Below are 22,250 nucleotides of genomic sequence, written 5' to 3'. Positions count from 1 at the left end.
CTGTCAGCATAAAAAATAAAACCTTGAGAGTCTGTCAGCAGCTAAACTCAGAAAAGCAGCAAAATGTACCTTAATTAAACAATGCCCTTTAAAAATCATTATTTCCTACCACGCCTTCAAAGAGTAGTACGCTGCGTGATGTTAGCGTTAACTTACTAAAATAGACACAGAGTTCAAATAATTACAGCCACTAACATGCTAGCTGCTTTTTAGCATGTTAACCAGTCAAACTAGCATGCTGACACTGCATTAGCATCATAAAAACAAAGCAAGGTCAATGCTAACTCTGTGATGTTTAATAAGTTAGCATGAACCGTATCATCTTAACATCTTAAACTGCAACAGGGACGATGCTAACATGCCCAAGGTTATGCCCTCTGGATCAGTTAAGGGTGTTATGATGCTAACATTAGCTTATAAACATAAGCTCAAACTGTTACAGGGACAATCAGTCAGCTGATGTGTAGCAGGTTATGTTTTCCATGCTAACATTAGCTTATTGTTGTAAAAATGAGGCTCAAACTTCCAGGGACTGCACAAACAAAGGAATATCAGGTAATGAACACCATGTACATGATATTAGTTTACAGTGTTAGCATGCTAACTAACTACAGTCTTTCTTTGTAAACACAAAGCTCAAGCTGTTGGCACAATGCTAACATGCTGAACCAAACTCAAAAGACTTAGCAAAAACAACCCAATGCTGGTTATTATTCAAAGAGAAGAATATTGATTCAGAGAAAGCTAACAGAGTATATCTGAATATTTGTGTTGCTCAAACGGTCGCACAAACAATGCTAACATGCTTACATTTTGTAGGTTGTGTGCTAGCATGCTAACACAAGCTTTTGGAATAAATGCAACGCTCAAATAATAAATAGAAAAACTTTCCAAAAACTTTGATTTTGATTAATGGCAAGACGCGTCACAAACACGAGCCCACTTTCAATCTCAGCCGCTTCAGTTACTTTATTAGTTAAGAGTGTAATACAGTAATGCTAACATTAGCTTGTTAGAGTGTTACCATCTTAGTTCAGCAAATTAGCATGCTAACTATTTCTTCCTATTCTTGTTATTGTGAAAACGAAGCTAAATGTGTTACAGAGATGATAATGATGTGAAGTTTAACATATTTTCTTTATGAGTTTAGCGTAGTGGATGACTCTGAATCAACCACATACACACCAAGGGAGAGGTTCCGGTGGCTGGTGGTGAGGCTTTCAGCAGTGTGTCTGCCCCCTGGTGGCTGGCTGCAGTATAGGTCAAAAAATCCATCTCCCCCATTCATTTGAATGGGGGAGCAGTCAAACTTTAAAAAATAAATACAAGTGGTACGAATGTTTCTCCCATCCGTATGCTGTGGTGATATGTAGTTAGTATTTGAATGTTTTGTGTTCAAGTCCTCTTTTTCCTGAAAAGTTTCTTTTTCGTTAGTTATTAGAGTTTAAAAAACGGGGTTTTACTTCCTGTTTGATTCACAGCCGCCGTAGAGTGAAACTTCAAAGGACACACAGCGTCTTGTGACATCACGTTGTAGGGCGGAGCTTGTTACAGTGGCTTCACAGGCTCTGGCTGCACAATGGCGGCGCCCAGAGGGGGGATTTTTTGGCTTCAGAACCGTACAACAGGAAGAGGCGGAGCAACGCTGTCCATTTTTATTTACAGTCTATGGTACACACATAGACTGTATAAAATATGGACGTAGTATCCGTGACGTCACCCATCTGTTCCTGAGAGCTGTTTTGAAGCCAATCGACGGCAGCAGCCATATTGGTAATGCGGAACTCAACTAGGCAGAGTGTGACGTAGTGTGAGTCTCTTAGCCAATGGCTGTGTGTTCCCGACCGGGAGTCACGTCAGTCATGTCCTTATTTGGGCAAAACTCATAATCTTAATATCTTCTGAACCGTCATGTTAGAAAAAAATTCACCCCCCGTACAGTGTATGCCATTAGAGAGATTAGCGTTGTAGGGCCAAGCCGTTTTTTGAACCAGGCTGTAAACATGTTTATTAATGCTGCAAAGATCGTCTTTTTCCCATTCATGTCTATGTGGTTTCCGGTGTTTCTGCAGCCAGCCTCAAGCGGATTTTCGATGTATTGCAGTTTATATCACTTCCGCATTGGCTTCATCGTTTGAGACCGGAGTTTGCCGCTTGGATACACACCAATTCAAAGGAGCTGATCTTTACAGCAGAAATAAACATGTTTACAGTCTGGGTCAAAAGACGGGCGTAGTCTGGATAGCTAATGTCTCGATCAGCACACACTGTACGGGGGGTGAATATTTTCATAACATGGTCATTTCAAAGATATTGAGATTACAAGTCTTCCAATGAGAGGCACAGCTGACTTGATTAACAGGCGGGAACACTGTAGCTGTTGGCGAGGAGGCTCAAACTCCGCCTCTTTACGTCACAATCGCTCAACAGCAGCAATATGGCTGCCGCCGCCGATGATTGGACTAAAAACAGCGCTTCAGAAACAGATGGGTGACGTCACGGATACTACGTCCATATTTTATACAGTCTATGATTGAGATTGATAAATTTCAGAGCTCATTTTGAAAAGGGAAAAACAGGCCCTGGAAGAATTTACAGAAAAATGAACCTCAAAGTGAAACTAAATGTTGAGACACACATTTATTTTCTTATCTGAAGTCACTTGTGTAGCACCGAGTCAATCAAAGGTCACCAAACTCCAAAACATACCTCGCTTTATTGCCTTTAATTTACTAAATGAAACATCAGGCTGCATTGAAGTAGATTTAAAGTCAGCATCTGAGACCATAAACTTGATTTCTGAGGCTTTAAATCACCTCAGAGGAACGCCTTTCCTTCAGCATCTTAATTATGCCATTTTTTTCAACTTTTGGAAATGACTTTTGGAAAGTCTCCCCCTGCTGGTCGTTTCAGAGAATGCAGGTTTCAGGCACTTCTGCATTGGAGTCACTTTTTTAGGACCACACCCGACTCATTTGAATATAAAGTTGTGATCTCAGTGCGGCAGTCTGGAGAACACAAGAACATTTATGATATCAGGCGTGGTGGCTGCAAAAAAACAGAGCTGTGATCTGATGACACAGTGACACCAGGTGGAGCTGACGGGGGCCTGCACACTGACAACGCACACACACACACATACACACGCACACACACACACACACATGCACACACAGCAGCTACTGTATAAGTCCTTATTTAGCCTCAACATCCTCCCCTCCTCACCCGTCCTCCCACTCCTTTCTCTCTCTCTCTCTTTAATATTGGATGGAGAACTTTAAATACAGACACTGAACCTGTCTGTCTCTCTTCCTGTCTGTGTGTTTGGAAACAGTTACAGAGAGAGAGACAGGCATGCAGGCGAGGAGGGTATGTCTGCCTCTCTATACAGAGCTGTCTGTCCCTATTTAACTGTCTCTCTTTCATGTTAGAAACTACTCTGAGCTGTGATGATGGAAGCTGAGGCTGCAAAAAGCTGCTGCTGTGTGTGTATGAGTGTGTCTGTGTGTGTGTGTGTGTGTGTATGTGTGAGTGTGTGTGTGTGTGTGTGTGTGAGTGTCTCAGCCTGGCACACAGTCGCAGTATGCACGCTATGTACTCGGCATGCCAACTCAGCCTCGGCACTGCAATGCAGCGCTGTGCATTTGGCCAAGTCATGCCACACAAACTCACGCACACACACACTCACTCACACACACACACACACACACAAACAAAAACACACATCCCAAGAGTGTTCAGATGCATGAGTGTGTGTGTGTGTGTGTGTGTGTGTGTTACAGTGTCCATGTGAGTTGTCACACTGTGTGTTTTGTGTATTTGATTTTCAACCTTGCAGTTTGTTCTTCCCTATAGCAGATGAGCAGTTTAATGTATGCTCGCTCGCCCCTCTCTCTCCTCACTCTTCCTCTGTGTCTCCCTCCCTCTCTCTCTCTCTCTCTCTCCCTCTCCCTCTCTCGTCCTCTGCAGGGCAGTTAGCCGCATTAGCTCCCTCGCTGTCCTCAGATGACTCCTCCTCTTCCTCCCTCCTCCTCCTCCTCCTCCTCGGCTGTCTGCTGTGTCTCTGCCTCCCCCCCTCCTCCTCCTCCTCTTCCTCCCCCGCCCCCCCCCCCCTCCCACCTCACCCCCCCTACCCCCCCCCTCCTGTGACACACCAGACGATGCGTTGACTGAGCGGAGGAGAAGAAGAAAACCTCTCCCAGCCAGCCGTCCTGCCTGCTGCATGGAGGAGAAGCAGAGGAGGAAGAGGAGCAGAGAAGAGGTAAGGAGCTGGAGCTGTCTGTCTCTCTGTCCACTTGTCTGTCTACCTGTCTCACATCCATCCTCCTCCTAACTGTAACTGTACTGTCTGTCTGCCTGTCTGTCTGTCCGTCTGGACTCTGAAAGTGTTTGTTTGGTTCTTTTTAAACAGCTGTCTGTCTCTTTGTCCACCTGTCTGTCTGCCTGCCTGTCCGTCTGTCTGTGGACACTGTTGTCTCCATGCTGCCTGTCCCTCTGTCCGTCCGTCCGTCTAACTGTCTGTCCGTCTGTCTGCTCTGACTGTCTGTCTCTCTGCTGCAGTCGCACTGTAAACAATAATAAAACTATGCTGAAACAGACCAAACTCACTTGGACCGGACTCAGATGGACTCTACTGTACTACCCTGGACTTCTAGACTAGACTGGTTTCTACTGTACCAGACAAAACTTGTCTAGACTAGACTCTGCTGCACTAGACTCTGAAGAACTGAACTGAACTCCACTGGACAAAGCCGTTCCAGACTGGAATAAAATAGGCTAGACTGGACTAGATTCTATTGAACTTGATCTGCACTGTTAGACTAGTCAGATCTCTTCAGTCCTGGACTGCAACCAGACTCTACTGAACTCTACTGTACTAGACTGGAGTCCACTGTAGAAGACTAGACTGGATTTGACAAAGCTGTTCTAAGCTGGAATAAAATAGACTAAACTGGACTAGATTCTACTGAACTTGATCTGAACTGTAAGGCTAGTCAGATCTCTTCTGTCCTGGACTGGAACCAGACTCTACTGAACTCTACTGTACTAGACTGGAGTTTACTGTAGAGGACTGGACTGGATTTGACTGGAATGGACTTGACTGGATGAAGCCGTTCAAGACTGGAATAAAATAGGCTAGACTGGACTAGATTCTACTGAACTTGATCTAAACTGTTAGACTAGTCAGATCTCTGCTGTCCTAGACTGGACCAGACTATACTGAACTCTACTGTACTAGGATAGAGTCTACTGTAGAGGACTGGACTGGACTGGATTTGACTGGAATGGACATGACTGGACGAAGCCGTTCAAGACTGGAATAAAATAGGCTAGACTGGACTAGATTCTACTGAACTTGATCTAAACTGTAAGGCTAGTCAGATCTCTTCTGTCCTGGACTGGAACCAGACTCTACTGAACTCTACTGTACTAGACTGGAGTTTACTGTAGAGGACTGGACTGGATTTGACTGGAATGGACATGACTGGATGAAGCCGTTCAAGACTGGAATAAAATAGGCTAGACTGGACTAGATTCTACTGAACTTGATCTAAACTGTTAGACTAGTCAGATCTCTTCTGTTCTAGACTGGACCAGACTCTACTGAACTCTACTGTACTAGACTGGAGTCTACTGTAGAAGACTAGACTGAACTGGAATGAACTCCACTGTCTAGGTTGGACTGGACTGACCAGACTCTACTTGACTCTTCTGTACTAGGCTGGACTTTACTGTAGTAGGATTACAGGACTTAGCTGCATTTAGCTGTACTAGACTGGACTGAACTACTACTGTTCTAGACCAGGATGGGGTGGACTTAAGTCTGCTGGGCTCTACTGTATTAGAATTTTTCTGACTAGACTGTACTTAACTAGACTCAAAACTCGACTGTACTAGTGTAGACTGGACTGAAAAAGACTCACCAAGACCCTGCTACAGGAATAGCCTTCACTAGACAAGACCAGAATGGAGTGGATTAGACTCTAGTGGACTCTACTGGACCTGATTAGATGCTACTGTTTTGTACTGATCTTGACTTCACCAAACAGGACTTACTGCATAGGATTGGACAGGACTCAAGTGGACTCTACAGTTCTAGACTGGACTAGATATGACCAGACTCAATTGTGCTTGACAGGAAAGGTCTCTACTGTGCTAGACTGGACTCCATGTCGTGGGCTTGACTTTACTGGACTCTTTTGCACTGGACTGGACATCAGTGTCGTCGACCGGACAAGGCTTAACTGGACTCTACTAGACCAAAGGTGACTCTGGAAAAACTGAACTAAACTAAGCTAAACTCCTCAGTCTCAACTGTACTTGACCAGACTAAACCAGACTAAACCAGACTCTACTGGACTTTTCTGAACTAGACTTTTGTTAGTACTCTACCCCCCATTGGACTACTACTGTGCTAGACCAGAATGGAGTGAAAGACTACTGGACTCCACTGTACTAGACTGGGTGGGTCTCTAGTGTATTAGACCAGACTGGAATGGATTAATCTCTACTAGACTTATTTGTACTAGACCAGACTTTAAGGTAGTAGTCCAGTCTTAGCAGCCCTGGATGGTGCCAGACTCAAGTCAACTCAACCATATTAGACTCAAAGAGGTTAGACTGGACTCCACAGATCTAGACTATGCTGGACTTTCCCCCACTGTACTAGACCAGCTCAGACCAACCTACACTAGACTTTACTGGACCCTACTGTTTTAAGATGGACTGTATTGCGACAGAATGGACTAGACTGGACTCATACTGAGCTTAGCTGGACTAGCTGGACTAGCTTCAACTCAATAGAACACAACTGTTCTAGACCAGAATAGGCATGACTCAAATCCACTGTACTCTTGTGCCCAAACTAGCCGGACTATCACAGTTAACTGGACTTGACTGGCAAGCACTCTATGGTAGTACACTCTAGTGCTAGTCTGGAATGTGCTGAACTAGACTAGCCTACATTGGACTCTACTAGGCTGGACTGGACTGAATCGTGTTGTACTTTAGTGGACTGAACTGTACCAGATTATTCCGTACTCTGGCACACTGGACTGGAATAGACTGGACTGGACTCGCCATACTTTTGTTTACTGATGGAAAGGACTCCCTTGGACTCTACTGTTCTAGACCCAACAGGACTAAACTGGAATTTAATGAACCGCACTGTAGTAGACTGGACTGATCTGGGTCCGGGTGCACCAGCTTGGTGCAAACTAAATCAGTCATATCTTGTATGTCGGACTTAGCTATGACCAACGCTGTGACTAGAACTAACACCAAGTGCACCGAGCCAGATTGTAGCTGCACCAGGTCTTATCATGCATGAAATGATAAGAGAACCCAAAGAAATAAGAAATACAGGTATCCGGGTACGTAGCCTAAACTTGGTCCTAACTTTTCAGTCTGACGTAAGGTTACATCAAGGCATAAGCCCAGCTGGTACACCCGGCCCCTGGACTCTGCTGTAGTAGGATCTGCTTGACTGTATCGCTGAAACTGGACTCATTTCTCTCTGTTGGACTGTCCTGCACCAGACTGTGCTGGCGTGATCTATAAAAGACCGTGGACTCCACCGGGCTGTGCTGTGGTTCTGTTTCCGTGTGATGCCTGGCTCACAAAGAGACGGCAGCCCTGCAGGTTTTCTTACAGCGTGTTCTCTCCTCTCCATGTGTTTGAAGCAGGAAGTAAACAGCTGCCGTCACTGTGCCATTATAAATAATTAATATGATCATGATAAATAACTGAGTGTGTCAGTGAAGGACAACAACACAGTTATGTCACACAAACAGAAAAAAAAAAACACTTTACAGTTCAGACTCGGGACTCACCGGGACGGCTCGCCATCATCAATAACATGGACACACTGATGGATTTATTGGGATCAGGTGATGATGACTGCTTATTCTCTGCATGTCACGGATGACCTCTGACCTCAAACAATGATCAGTTATAGAAGAATGTAATGATTTATAAGCCAGTTGCATCACTCTTCAAAACCGAAGTCACAAAACACTTGATTGAAACAGGAGAAAAAAATCTAACAATAGTCAGGTGTGTTGAGTTTACTTCAACACCTGCAGATAAGAACTGGACGATGCCACCTTGACTTCACCCTCCATCTTTGAGTTTTGGAGCCAAAAGTTTCCATGTTTTGACCGTAGACTGTATAAATAATGGACGCAGTATCTGTGACGTCACCCATCTGTTCCTGAGCGCTGTTTTGAAGCCAATCGGCGGCGGCAGCCATATTGGAAATGCTGAACTCAACCAAACTTAGTGTGAGGTAAAGAGACGGGCTTTGAGCCTCCGAGCCAACAGCTATGTGTTCCTGCCTGTCAGTAAAGTCAGTCATGTCCTTATTTGGGCAAAAACTCGGAGTCTTAATATCTGATGAACCGTCGCGTTAGAAATAAATTCACCCACCGTACAGTGTGTGCCGATAGAGAAACTAGCTACATAGACCAAAGACGTTTTTTGAACCAGGCTGTAAACATGTTTATTTCTGCTGTAAAGATCGTCTTCTTTGTATGGGTGTGTATGTGGTTTCCTGTGCGTCTGCAGTCAGCCCCAAGTGGACACTTTTGGAACTGCAGTTTTTACCTCTTCATTTCTCAAAAGTAGAGGTTTCTGCTTGGTAAAACCATTTTTTGCACTAGACTAGACTGGACCTGAACTCTTCTACACTGGAAAGAACTCCACTGTCTAAGATGGACTGAACTGACCGGACTCTACTGGACTCTACTGGACTCTACTGGACTCTACTGGACTCTACAGCTCAAAACACTTTTTTTGGATTGCTGGTTGCTAATTCGGATAGCACCAGACATGCTTTCAACAAAATATTAATACTGAAACAAAGCGCTGCCTGACTTCTGAGAGTGTCTTTTAGTGCAACAGAAAAATTGAAAACACATTTTCAACTTTTTAAATTCAAGCAGCCCCAACCAAAAGCAAACCCTGCTCTGTGTTTATTTTCTTCTAATGAGACTTTTATTTACAATGTAAACATTTTACTGTTCTGAAGGAAACATTAAACTTGTGTTTAAGACCTGCAGCTACTAACAAAATGATAAAAAAAAACCTTTGATTATGCTTTTTTAACTGTGTAAAAGAGACGGAAACAGGTCTTAAGTAAAGTTAAAATATAATTATTCAACAGTTAAATAAATTAAGTTTATAAAAAAGGATCCATGTAGAAATATTTTGATAGGAAGCTGTTGTAGCTGCCTGATTACCACAGGTGTAGACGAGTGCTCAGCAGTTATCTAATGAAACAGGCACAAGGCCTGTTAGAGCTTTGAAAAGTTTTAAAAATCAGTTCCAAATGTAACTTTATGCCAGTGTAGGAGTGTGAGGATGAGAGGAACTGGCAAAGACGACAGAATCTGCTGTCTAAACAAATTACTCATCATGTTGTTCTGCATTTTTTACATTTAGAGAAAGAAACATTCTCTACGAGTTCAGAAGAGCTTTAAATTAACACCAAGCACTAAATACAGACTCCACACTCTGTAGTGGAAGTCACTGCATTAAACACAGACATGACTCTGTAGTGGAAGTCACTGCATTAAGAACAGACATGACTCTGTAGTGGAAGTCACTGCATTAAACACAGACATGACTCTGTAGTGGAAGTCACTGCATTAAACACAGACATGACTCTGTAGTGGAAGTCACTGCATTATAAATATACATGACTCTGTAGTGGAAGTCACTGCATTAAAAACAGACATGACTCTGTAGTGGAAGTCACTGCATTATAAACATACATGACTCTGTAGTGGAAGTCACTGCATTATAAACAGACATGACTCTGTAGTGGAAGTCACTGCATTAAACACAGACATGGCTCTGTAGTGGAAGTCACTGCATTAAACACAGACATGACTCTGTAGTGGAAATCACTGCATTAAACACAGACATGACTCTGTAGTGGAAGTCACTGCATTAAGAACAGACATGACTCTGTAGTGGAAGTCACTGCATTAAACACAGACATGACTCTGTAGTGGAAGTCACTGCATTAAAAACAGACATGACTCTGTAGTGGAAGTCACTGCATTAAAAACAGACATGACTCTGTAGTGGAAGTCACTGCATTATAAACAGACATGACTCTGTAGTGGAAGTCACTGCATTAAAAACAGACATGACTCTGTAGTGGAAGTCACTGCATTAAACACAGACATGACTCTGTAGTGGAAGTCACTGCATTGATAACAGACATGACTCTGTAGTGGAAGTCACTGCATTAAAAACAGACATGACTCTGTAGTGGAAGTCACTGCATTAAAAACAGACATGACTCTGTAGTGGAAGTCACTGCATTAAAAACAGACAGGACACTGTAGTGGAAGTCACTGCATTAAAAACAGACATGACTCTGTAGTGGAAGTCACTGCATTAAAAACAGACATGACTCTGTAGTGGAAGTCACTGCATTAAATACAGACATGACTCTGTAGTGGAAGTCACTGCATTAAAAACAGACATGACTCTGTAGTGGAAGTCACTGCATTAAATACAGACATGACTCTGTAGTGGAAGTCACTGCATTAAAACAGACATGACACTGTAGTGGAAGTCACTGCATTAAAAACAGACATGACTCTGTAGTGGAAGTCACTGTATTAATAACAGACATGACTCTGTGGTGGAAGTCACTGTATTAATAACAGACATGACTCTGTGGTGGAAGTCACTGCATTATAAACAGACATGACTCTGTAGTGGAAGTCACTGCATTAAACACAGACATGACTCTGTAGTGGAAGTCACTGCATTATAAACATACATGACTGTAGTGGAAGTCACTGCATTATAAACAGACATGACTCTGTAGTGGAAGTCACTGCATTAAACACAGACATGACTCTGTAGTGGAAGTCACTGCATTAAAAACAGACATGACTCTGTAGTGGAAGTCACTGCATTAAAAACAGACATGACTCTGTAGTGGAAGTCACTGCATTAAACACAGACATGACTCTGTAGTGGAAGTCACTGCATTAAAAACAGACATGACTCTGTAGTGGAAGTCACTGCATTAAAAACAGACATGACTCTGTAGTGGAAGTCACTGCATTAAACACAGACATGACTCTGTAGTGGAAGTCACTGCATTAAAAACAGACATGACTCTGTAGTGGAAGTCACTGCATTATAAACAGACATGACTCTTTAGTGGAAGTCACTGCATTAAAAACAGACATGACTCTGTAGTGGAAGTCACTGCATTAAAAACAGACATGACTCTGTAGTGGAAGTCACTGCATTAAAAACAGACATGACTCTGTAGTGGAAGTCACTGCATTAAAAACAGACATAACTCTGTAGTGGAAGTCACTGCATTATAAACAGACATGACTCTTTAGTGGAAGTCACTGCATTAAAAACAGACACGACTCTGTAGTGGAAGTCACTGCATTATAAACAGACATGACTCTGTAGTGGAAATCACTGCATTAAACACAGACATGACTCTGTAGTGGAAGTCACTGCATTAAACACAGACATGACTCTGTAGTGGAAGTCACTGCATTAAAAACAGACATGACTCTGTAGTGGAAGTCACTGCATTAAGGGGCAGTTTGAAAGATTCTAGCGTGTGATTATTAGTATCTTTGCAAATTCTTATCTCATGAAATATTGAGAGCTATCAGCAGCCCTGTTTCTGAAAGCGTTGACTTCTGGTCAGGGGTGAAACACTTCTCACTGAAATGTTTTATGCACAGAGTTTAAATAGTTCTAATAAGTGGTCTTCCTCGCTGCAGTCTGAGAGTGCACCAGAGGTGTTTGTGTTTATTACAGTGTATAGATGAAGGTCGTCTGTGGGAAGTTATTCAGTCTCTGAACGCTCGTCTGGTGCTAATGATGGCACAGAGCTTCTTCTCAGATTGAAATGCTGTGAGGATCTGAAGCATATGAAGCAGGTTTAAAGTTGAGATTCTGCAGTGATGGAGGTGTGTCTTGGATCTGTCTGTAAGATTTGAGACGGTACAGAGGAGGCACAGATTCACCCAGTTAAAGTGGAGACTTAGATTCAGAGAAGAAGACAAGCACCTGAGTCAGCAACAGTGATGTCATCAAGGGGAGGGGCTTAAAAAGATCTAGACGGAGGAGAAAGTCTGAGTGCAGGAACAATATAACTCAAGGACTTTACCAGAGTACTGTTTGAAAGATTTGAGTATTGTTTCTGTAACTTCTATTCTGGTCTCTTGCAGTAGTTTGATATTTTGTGAGGTTTTAGTTTGCAGTGAACAAACAGTCACGTGTTATTTTATATAAAGACAGAGAGAGAGAGAGAGAGAGAGGGAGACAGAGAGAGGGATGAGCATGAAAAAGTCGAGGCGTCAGATGTGATGTTTTTTCAGTTTGTTCTGCAAGAAGACGAGAAGGTGTGAATCTGTCGTTGTGTAAAACTCTCTCTCCTCTCTCTCTCTCCCTCCCTCCCTCCCTCCCTCCCTCCCTCCCTTCCTCCTCCTCATGTTCTAGCTATCCCTCTGTTAGGAGCTGACCTCCATCCTGATGATCCTCAGTCTCCGTCTCCTGCCCATCCACCTCAGACTCAACAGCTCTGACCTGAACACCAAGCTCCTCTCTGTGTCCCTCAGGCCTCTGACCTCTGACCTCTGACCTCTGACCTCACAGTTTCCTCTGCAACAACATGGATCTGAATCATTTTGGAGGAAACATCTTCAGGATCCCTGATACCTAAACATTCTGACCTCTGGCTGGGCAGGACCGTCTCCTCCTCGCCACCAGCTTGTGTGAACCCTCAGTCACTTCCTGTCCCGTCCTCACCCTCCAACATGTCCGAGGGTCTGCTGCAGGTAGAGATCCCAGACTTTGGCAGCAGCGTGCTGGGCAGCCTGAACGAGCAGCGGCTGCTGGGTCATTACTGCGACGTCTCCATCCTGGTGCAGGGTCAGGCCTTCAAGGCGCACCGGGCCGTCCTCGCCGCCTCCTCACTGTACTTCAGAGACCTGTTCAGCTCTGCTGCAGACTCCACGACCTCGTCCTCTTCGTCCTCCTCCTCTCAGGCGGTGTTCGAGCTGCCGTCTTCGGTCACGCCGACATGTTTCCAGCAGATTTTGGCGTTCTGCTACACCGGGCGCCTCAGCATGGCTGCGAGTGAGCAGCTGGTCCTAATGTACACCGCTGGGTACCTGCAGATCCAGAACATTGTGGAGCGAGGCATGGAGCTGATGATGATGAAGGCCTCCTCCTCTTCCTCACCTCTCTGCTGTGACTCACAGGTGGGTTAGGCCACACCTGTAGAGGTGTTATGAAGTTACCCACAGTCCAAATATAGAAACTGTTATTTAAAGTGACGGTGTGACGCCTCTTTGAGTCTGTGCAGGATTTACACTTCACAAACACTCCTCATTTATCTCACCCTGGTGATAACCCTCAGGAAATATCAGGTACTGTCTCTTTAAGACACACCTCCCACAAGCCCCCTCTCTTCTGATTGGCTTTCTGTGACTTTGTGATGTCACAAAATCTCATACGTAGAAAAAAATGGTCACAACCAGTGTTTCTCACGGCATGCAGACCGAGCTCTGAGGACTCAGTCACACGTTTACTGACTTACCCTCGTTTAGTTTAATACATGTACAAACATAAAACCCCCCTTTATAACCATAACGCTGTTTTACAGACAACCTCAGCAGACGAACTCGGGGGCTTCGACACCCAAATGGTTCAGCAGCAGAACAACGCCCCCCAGCTGCAGGAGGCCAGTCCAGACCAGCCGGCTCTGAGCCCGGAGGAGCTGCTGCTGGCCGTTAGCAGGATCAAACAGGAAAGAGCCGACACTCCTCCTGCCGAGGAGAACGGAGGAGGAGGAGGAGAGGAGGGCAGGTGAGGACAAACTGGAGGCAAGGTCAGATTGGTGTGATGGTTTTGAGCATCTTTGAGGCCTAGAGCAGTGTCCTAAAACTTTGTGAACCCTTGCACTTTAGTGCATCTACCAGTCTTAATCAGTTCAACCAAAGTTTGTAACATATTTTTTTAAGCTAAATGATCTTCCAGTAAATAATGAGAAAAACAGAACAAGAGGAGAGGCTGTAACATTCCTCAGGGAAGCAAAAATGCGCTCTCACTTTCCCTGCTTTGCTGCATTTCGTTGATACCTGATCTGAGACTGAACGCTCCAAACTACGCCTGTGAAATGTGTCTTTGCAACAGCTTATAACAAGTCATATTTAAGCCTGTATTGTCAGGCAGCAACATAAAGTGGGTGTAGTAAATGCTTAGAGAGAATCAGTGGAAGGCAGGTGATGTGGTAAGATAAGCAGCGTCTGCTTGTAGAGGTGGTCAGGACCAGTCGTTAACAAACACAAGAGCCAGGGTTTAAGTCTCATGTGGATCCAAAAGTCAGTGTTGGGCTCATTTAGTAAAGAATGGGACAGAAAACTGAATTAATTGACTAATTTTGGTGTAAAAAAAGATGCTTGTTACCAAAAAGACAAACGAAAATGAAGTTCAGTGATCAGATGTCTTGCAGAAAGTCAGCAGTCACCCTAAAACGACCACACCTCAAAACTTTTGAGCTTGATATGATTGAAGCGGGTGGGTGATCTAAAGAATATGTCCCATGAAGACATGAGGTGTAGAAAAAAACTGGTTGGTGCACTGGTTTAGCTCAGTTGGTGGAGTTGGCGCCCCAGGTACAGAGGTTACAGTCCTTGTTGCACTGGTCGTATACCCGCCTACATAAAGGTAAAAATGTCTCTTTGTTCTCAGAGTGGACATTGCGGGGGACCACCAGTCCTCCAGGAGCAGTGCTCTATGTTACCTGGGTGCAGGTGGAGGTCTGGTTCCGGGGCTGCAGTCTTACCTGCTGGCAGGAGGGGGGCGCTCCAGTCCAGGAGGTTCCAGCCTCCCCACAGACTCACCTCCCTCTCACCCCGCCACCGAGGAGGAGCTGGAGGAGGATTACTATGGGAGCAGCGTCCACCCGGGACTCTACCAACACATCTACGGACATGCTGGCAACCCCTACAGTAAGTGACATCATGGTACAGTCCAGTCAAACGGGGCTCTTATCACAGGGGTTTATAGTAATCAAACTGGGGGCTGAAAGTCCCTTGAACCCATCACCATCTGTGAATTAAGGGTTACATACATACAGATTAAAAGCAGGAACTCTGGAAGTCCAGAGAAAGTCCACATAGGTGTCATGAATAAAGGATCTGGACTGCGTCAGCTCTCATGACTTAGCTTTAATGTGATCTGAGTTCTGTTTCCAGGTTTGTGGAGGTCTGGATCACTCTACTTTGTTCTGTATTTCTTGTTCTCAATGCTTCCTGGTAAGTCTAGACCTCTTCCTGTTTTTTCATTCCTCCAGTCCAAGAGAAAATGGAGATGCTGGCCCTCCCGTTGGCTAACGAGCGTCGGCCCTGCGTGCTGGTTGGTCGAGACAACATGGCCCTCCCTGCCAGTCTGATCAGTCAGATCGGGTATCGCTGTCACCCATCACTTTACACCGAGGGAGACCCCGGGGAGAAGGTGGAGCTGGTGGCTGGTAGGATGACTCAAGACCTGTTAGGCTATTGGAAAAACCATTGTATAGAATATATTCACAAATGTTATTTTCCTGCAGATATTTTTCAAACAGACTAAATAGTTGATTTAAACATAAATCCCACTTATGACAACGGAACTAGCTGTTCATAGCTAAGGATTTCAAAGGGGGGCCATACCACCCCTGGCCACCCCTCTGGATACACCCCTGAATAAAGTTAATGTTACAGACTATAATACTTTACAGTCATGCTCATCCACTTGGCAATACCTGCTAGGTGAGCAAAAATCTTATGAGGAACGATCCAGTGTTTTCTATACATGTTCCTGGGCTGACAGCTTCAAACCCAGTAACATGAATAACACACCACAATAACAAGTCATGTTATTATTTACAGAAACCATTCAGATATTTACAAACAGTCCAAATAGTTGATTTTAACATTACACCCACCTCTGACAACGCAACTAGCTTTTCTTAGCTAAGGACTTCAAAGGGGGGGCATACCAACCCTGGCCACCCCTCTGGATACGCCCCTGAATAAAGTTTGTGTGACAGTCTATAATACTTAACAATCAGTAATACCTGCTAGGTGAGCAAAAACCTTGTGTGGAACAATCCAGTGTTTCCTTTACATGTTTTAGGGCTGGTAGCTTCAAACCCAGTAACATGAATAATATACCACAATAACAAGTCATGTTATTATCTGAACGGCCAAACTCCTCAGAAGGCAGTTTTACAGAACCCATTCAGATATTTACAAACAGTCCAAATTGTTGATTTTAACATTACACCCACCTCTGACAACGCAACTAGCTTTTCTTAGCTAAGGATTTCAAAGGGGAGGCATACCGACCCTGGCCACCCCTCTGGATACGCCCCTGAATGAAGTTAATGTGACAGTCTATAATAATTTACAATCATGCTCATCCACTCAGCAATACCTGCTAGGTGAGCAAAAACCTCATGTGGAACGATCCAGTGTTTTCTATACATGTTCCTGGGCTGGCAGCTTCAAAATCAGTAACATGAATAACACATTACAATAACAAGACATGTTTATTATCTGAACAGCCAAACTCCTCAGAAGGCAGGTTTACAGAAACCATTCAGACCATAGTGGTGGTGTGTTTTCTGATGTGCGTTTGTACGTGTGTGTGTGTGTGTGTGTGTGTGTGTGTGTGTGTGTGTGTGTGTGTGTGTGTGTGTGTGTGTGTCCAGGGTCAGGTGTGTTCATGACCCGAGGCCAGCTAATGAACTGTCACCTGTGTGCTGGAGTCAAACACAAGGTGCTGCTCAGGAGACTGCTGGCGACGTTCTTCGACAGGTGAGCCTTTTTTATGTCTGTGAGTATACAAAGAGAGAGCTCCTGGTCATGGTTAGCCTAGCTTAGCATAAGTCAGACATTGCGTGACATCATCAGACATCATGTAACCTCGAATGCTGTATCATAAATCATCATATCACACGTAGTCACACGTCTCCTGATATCACGTCATTGTACTGCAGCAGACGTGTGACATCATCAGACGTTATATGACATCATCAGACGCCATAAGACCCGATCAGACTGCGTAACAATTTTAAAGAACATTCTGACACTGAGCCTCCTTCAGGATCCAGCTGCTGCTTTACATAACAGCTCTGTCACATTGTCTCAGAGGGAGAGAGAGAGGGAGAGAGGGAGAGAGAGAGAGAGAGGGCGAGCGAGGTAATCTAAAGCTCGGTATAGGTGCTGATTGGGTTGTTATGGTATCCATAGAAACACTCTGGCCAATAGCTGTGGGACAGGAATCCGCTCCTCCACCAATGATCCGAGCCGGAAACCTCTGGACAACCGAGTGTTAAACACCGTCAAACGTGAGACACACACACACACACACACACACACACACACACACACACACACACACACACACACACACACACACACAGACACAGATACATACATATGGACACACATGATTATATATAGGCATACACACACACACACACACACACACACACACACACGCAGTGACTCATTGATTTATGTCTTTTTACTGTATTTTGAAAATACTGAGACTTTTTTCTCTCATATTGTTCTTCCTCCTCCTCCTCCTCTTCGTCCTCTCTCTCCTCCTACACCTTTCCCTCATTTTTTCTTACTCCTACTTCTGCTCTTCCTCTCTTTCATCCTCCTCCACCTCTCTATTTTTTCCTCTCTCTCCTCTTCCTCCATGTATTTATCCTCCTTTTCCTCCCCTTCTTTTTCTTTCACCTCATCCTCCTCTTCCATACCCACCTCTTTTTTCTTCTTCTGCCTTCCCACCACTCCTCCTTTACCACCTCAACTTTGGTCCTCTTCTCCCTCCTCTTCTTTTTCCTCCTCCTCCTCCCATTTCTCTCTCTCTCTCTCTTCCCTCACCTTGTCTGCTTCTCTTTCTTTCCCTCCCTCCTCCCCCTCTCCCCCTCTCCCCCTCAGTCTACTGTCAGAACTTTGCTCCTAACTTTAAGGAGAGTGAGATGAACGTCATCGCTGCGGACATGTGCACCAACGCCCGCAGAGTCCGTAAACGTTGGCTCCCGAAGATCCAGTCCCTCCTCCCTGACAGCCTCCCGGCCTCCAACTCACCACACCCCCGCAAGGCAAAGAGGGGAGCAGGAGGAGGAGGTGTAGGAGGAGGAGGTGGAGGTGGAGGAGGAGGAGGAGGAGGAGGAGGAGGAGGTCAGGGAGGAGAAGCAGGAGTCCAGCCCAGCGGCAGCCCCTTCGAGCTGGACCTGCGGCAGCTCAGCGCCTCCTACCTCGGCCTGGAGGCTCCGCTGTACACCGAGCGGCGTGAGAGGGAGGCGGCGGGGGAGAGAGAGCGGGAGAAGGAGGCCCCGGCTGCCCTCCTGCCTCACCTGCAGTTCGCCGGGTCTCGTGGGGGAGGCGGGGGAGGCACGGGTGGGGCTCAGTCCGAGGAGGGGCTTAATGGAGGTGAGGTGGACGGAGGAGGGAGATCACAGACTGAACAACCCCCAGATATCCCCCTCTCCCTGTCCTCCTCCGCCTCTTCTTCCTCCTCCTCCTCCTCACACCCCTCCCCCCAGCCTGCAGAGCCCGCCCCTCCGCAAAGGGGGTTGGCCGACACGGAGGAGAGAGGGGCGGAGCCTCTGGAAGACAGCCAATAAGCTTTCTATCGCATCTGCCTACCTGTATGTAAATAACACAATAGCTACCTGTCCCTAAACTACCTGTCTCTCTACCTGTCTGTTCTCACCCACCTGTCTGTCTCTACCTGTCTGTCTGTCTCTACCTGTCTGTCTCTGAACTACCTGTCTGTCCTCACCTACCTGTCTGTCCTCACCCACCTGTCTGTCTCTACCTGTCTGTCTGTCTGTCTGTCTGTCCGTCTCTACCTGTCTGTCTCTAAACTACCTGTTTGTCCTCACCCACCTGTCTGTCCTCACCTACCTTGCTGTCTCTACCTGTCTGTCCTCACCTACCTGTCTGTCTCTACCTGTCTGTCCTCACCCACCTGTCTGTCCTCACCTACCTGTCTGTCTCTACCTGTCTGTCTCTGAACTACCTGTCTGTCCTCACCCACCTGTCTGTCTCTACCTGTCTGTCCTCACCCACCTGTCTGTCTCTACCTGTCTGTCCTCACCTACCTGTCTGTCCTCACCCACCTGTCTGTCTCTACCTGTCTGTCTCTGAACTACCTGTCTGTCCTCACCCACCTGTCTGTCTCTGAACTACCTGTCTGTCCTCACCCACCTGTCTGTCTCTACCTGTCTGTCCTCACCCACCTGTCTGTCTCTACCTGTCTGTCCTCACCCACCTGTCTGTCTCTACCTGTCTGTCCTCACCCACCTGTCTGTCCTCACCCACCTGTCTGTCCTCACCTACCTGTCTGTCTCTACCTGTCTGTCTCTAAACTACCTGTCTGTCCTCACCCACCTGTCTGTCTCTACCTGTCTGTCCTCACCCACCTGTCTGTCCTCACCTACCTATCTGTCCTCCCCCACCTGTCTGTCCTCACCCACCTGTCTGTCCTCACCTACCTGTCTGTCCTCACCCACCTGTCTGTCCTCACCTACCTATCTGTCCTCACCTACCTGTCTGTCCTCAAACTACCTGTCTGTCTCTACCTGTCTGTCTCTAAAGTACCTGTCTTTCCTGTCACATCACTTCCTGTCTGACTACCTGTCTGTCCCCAATCTACCTGTCTGTCCCCTAACTTCCTGTCTCTACCTGTCCTCCTGTCAATCTGTCTTCCTTCTCCTCTCTACCTCTCTGTCCTTATCTACCTGTCCTACCTACCAATACCTCGAAACCTACCTGTCCTCTCATCCGTCTCTACCTGTGTCTCCTTCTGTCTCCACCTTTCTGTCCACATGTCTGTCTCTCTCTGACTACCTTTCTTTACCTGTCTGTCCAATACCTTCCTGTCCACCTGTCTCTAGCTCTCCGTCTGCCTGAAGTCTTTATGTCTCCACCTTTCCGTCCTTCTCCCTCTCTACCTCTCTACCTCTCATCTGTCTCCACGTCGTCCTGTCCGTCTGTCCCCACCTGTCTACCTCTCTGTCTGTCTCTCTGTTCCCCTACCTCACTACCTAACCACCCGTCTACCTCTACCCCCTCGGTCTGTCTACCTTTCTGTCCGACCTACCTCTGTCCGTCCGTGCGTCTACTCCTCTACCTGTCTGTCCTCCAGTCTGTCTGTCTGTCTGCTCGGCTCTGCTGCATGTTAACAGCCTCCTGCAGTCCAGCACACAGGCCCATAGCAACAGGACAAATGATGATGATGATGATGATGATGATAATATTCACTCTGATAACAACAATAAAGCTTCTTGATAATCAGAGTCATGTCTCCATCTTCTCTGTTGGATCTAAACAGACACATTAGAAAGTTTATCTGTGTGTGTGAGTCTGATCTTCTCCTGCAGCGCCCCCTTCAGGACCAACTCTGTACTTTCAGCTCCTCTGCTGCTCAGACCACTGAGGTCTCCAGATCATAGAGGCAGCACTTTAAACAATGTGTCTAAAAAGTCTGAAAGATGACATTAGGAAGCAGATTTTCACAGACATGTTAATGAGAGAGGACGACTGAGGAGAGATGGAGACATGGGGAGTGGAGAGTGGGGGATGATCTGCAGCTGACATGGGACTTCCACCAGATCTTAACCGGTCCGGTTAGGACGCGTTTTCAAAACGCAGCATGGAGCAGGACCTCCGGACAGCTGGAGTCATGTGACTGAGGTTTTCGCCGCGGTAATCACTGATCAAGGATTCTCCTCCTCCTCTCCTCATCCATGTTGTCTTTCTGGTCCTCTGAAAACCTCTGACCTGTTGATTCCAGGCCTGGCTCCGCTCATCATGACGGTTTGTTTTTGTAGTTAAGTGAAATACGATCTAGTGATAACACAGAGTGTTTGATCCAGAGGGCTCCGACCTGCCGGGTCAGAGACACAGCCAGGACGCAACGGAGCGGATCCAGTGGAAGTCAACACATTGACTAGAATAGAAACCTATCAGATCCGGTGCTGTGGCAGTTTAGAGACGGACCGGACACAGATCTGCTGGAATTTGGCCAGCGACCTCCCCGTCAAGGACTGTACATCCTTTATATGAGGTGAGCACTTCAGCAATTCAATTAAACTTGCACCTCTTGATGCAGGAACAACTTTTAAAATGCACCCCAGATGTTTATGTTTGTTGTTGCAACAGAGTGTCTGAAAACTTCTTGATCATCTTGACAATATTTCTGTATTCGTGCATCATAGTAACCGGACGTGAATTTGTGTCTCACAGTAAATGTTCACAGTGATGTGTTTGAATGTTAAAGTCAGCAGGTGGAGATGGTCAGCCAGAAAAGATTGAAGATATTTCACTCTATCCAAGGGCCACCAAAGAAAACACAACGTTCCTTACAGGAGCTTTAAAATAACTAAGGAAGTTGGGTGAGCCAATGAGAGGACACTGCAGGAAATATTCAGGAAGTAAGCAGGTCAGAGTGATGGCATATCATGTGATCAGTGCAAACTCATGAAGGCGACACATCAGAGGACAAATGAAACAATCTCAGGGTGTAAACTGTAATGAAAGCCTCTGTTGTTTCTTCTGCAATCATGTTGTCAACATTACACTGAGGCTTTGGCTGTGTGAGTTTGATGTCACATCCTGTCTCCTGAGACTCGTCTCCTGCTCCGCCTGCACACCGTACCCCCTCATCAGACAGACTTGTATGTGAAAGAGGCTTATCTTTTATGATTAATTAATTTTAAGGTTTATGTTGATGAGGTTCAGAAAGGAGATCCAACATGAACCTAAAGAGTCCTGCACACATTCAGAGAGTGCTAACTCGGTCCTGGCAGCATCCTTCTACAGACTCATTATCAGGACAAATACACAGAACAGTCAAATAAAGCCAAGCAACATGTATATATATATATATATAAACATTTTTAGAGGATCAGTTGCTTAAACCAGAGGTTCCCAAACCTTTCAGCCCGCGACCCCCAAAATATAGATGCCAAACACTTTTGACCCCCCATTATCCCTCAAAGTGATTTAATGTGTCTTCATTTAGCTGGTCTACAGAAAATGCCCCTATCCTATATGAGCATGTGTCTGTGTTTCCTGTGCTGTTATGAATTAACCTGCTGCTACTGATGCCTTAGATAATTAACTTTTAAACCCTAAACACTTAGGAGTCATCTTGCAAAAAGAAAGACAGAAAACTCATTA

At 45.7% G+C, this 22,250-nt stretch overlaps 1 protein-coding gene across 2 annotated transcripts; it reads left to right on the top strand.

Moving 5' to 3' along the window:
* Positions 1–4,155: 4,155 nt before the first annotated feature.
* LOC117818686 (nucleus accumbens-associated protein 2-like) lies at positions 4,156–20,365 on the top strand. 2 transcript variants are annotated; one of them, XM_034691675.1, is made up of 8 exons: positions 4,156–4,261; positions 12,499–13,262; positions 13,667–13,869; positions 14,755–15,014; positions 15,359–15,535; positions 16,757–16,862; positions 17,298–17,395; positions 18,000–20,365. In XM_034691675.1, exons 2-8 carry the CDS (start codon positions 12,816–12,818, stop codon positions 18,686–18,688), a joined length of 1,980 nt encoding a protein of 659 aa, XP_034547566.1. In that variant the 5' UTR covers positions 4,156–4,261; positions 12,499–12,815; the 3' UTR covers positions 18,689–20,365. The 2 variants fall into 2 exon arrangements, with proteins under 2 accessions (XP_034547566.1, XP_034547567.1); XM_034691676.1 differs by lacking the exon at positions 4,156–4,261 and adding an exon at positions 7,875–7,889 and having other exon boundaries at positions 18,000–18,836.
* Positions 20,366–22,250: the final 1,885 nt, after the last annotated feature.

Source organism: Notolabrus celidotus, chromosome 9 (genome assembly GCF_009762535.1).
Source record: "Notolabrus celidotus isolate fNotCel1 chromosome 9, fNotCel1.pri, whole genome shotgun sequence".
Lineage (NCBI taxonomy): Eukaryota > Metazoa > Chordata > Actinopteri > Labriformes > Labridae > Notolabrus > Notolabrus celidotus.
The sequence above is the reverse complement of the archived record's forward strand: the minus strand, read 5'-3'. Positions and strand labels throughout refer to the sequence as shown.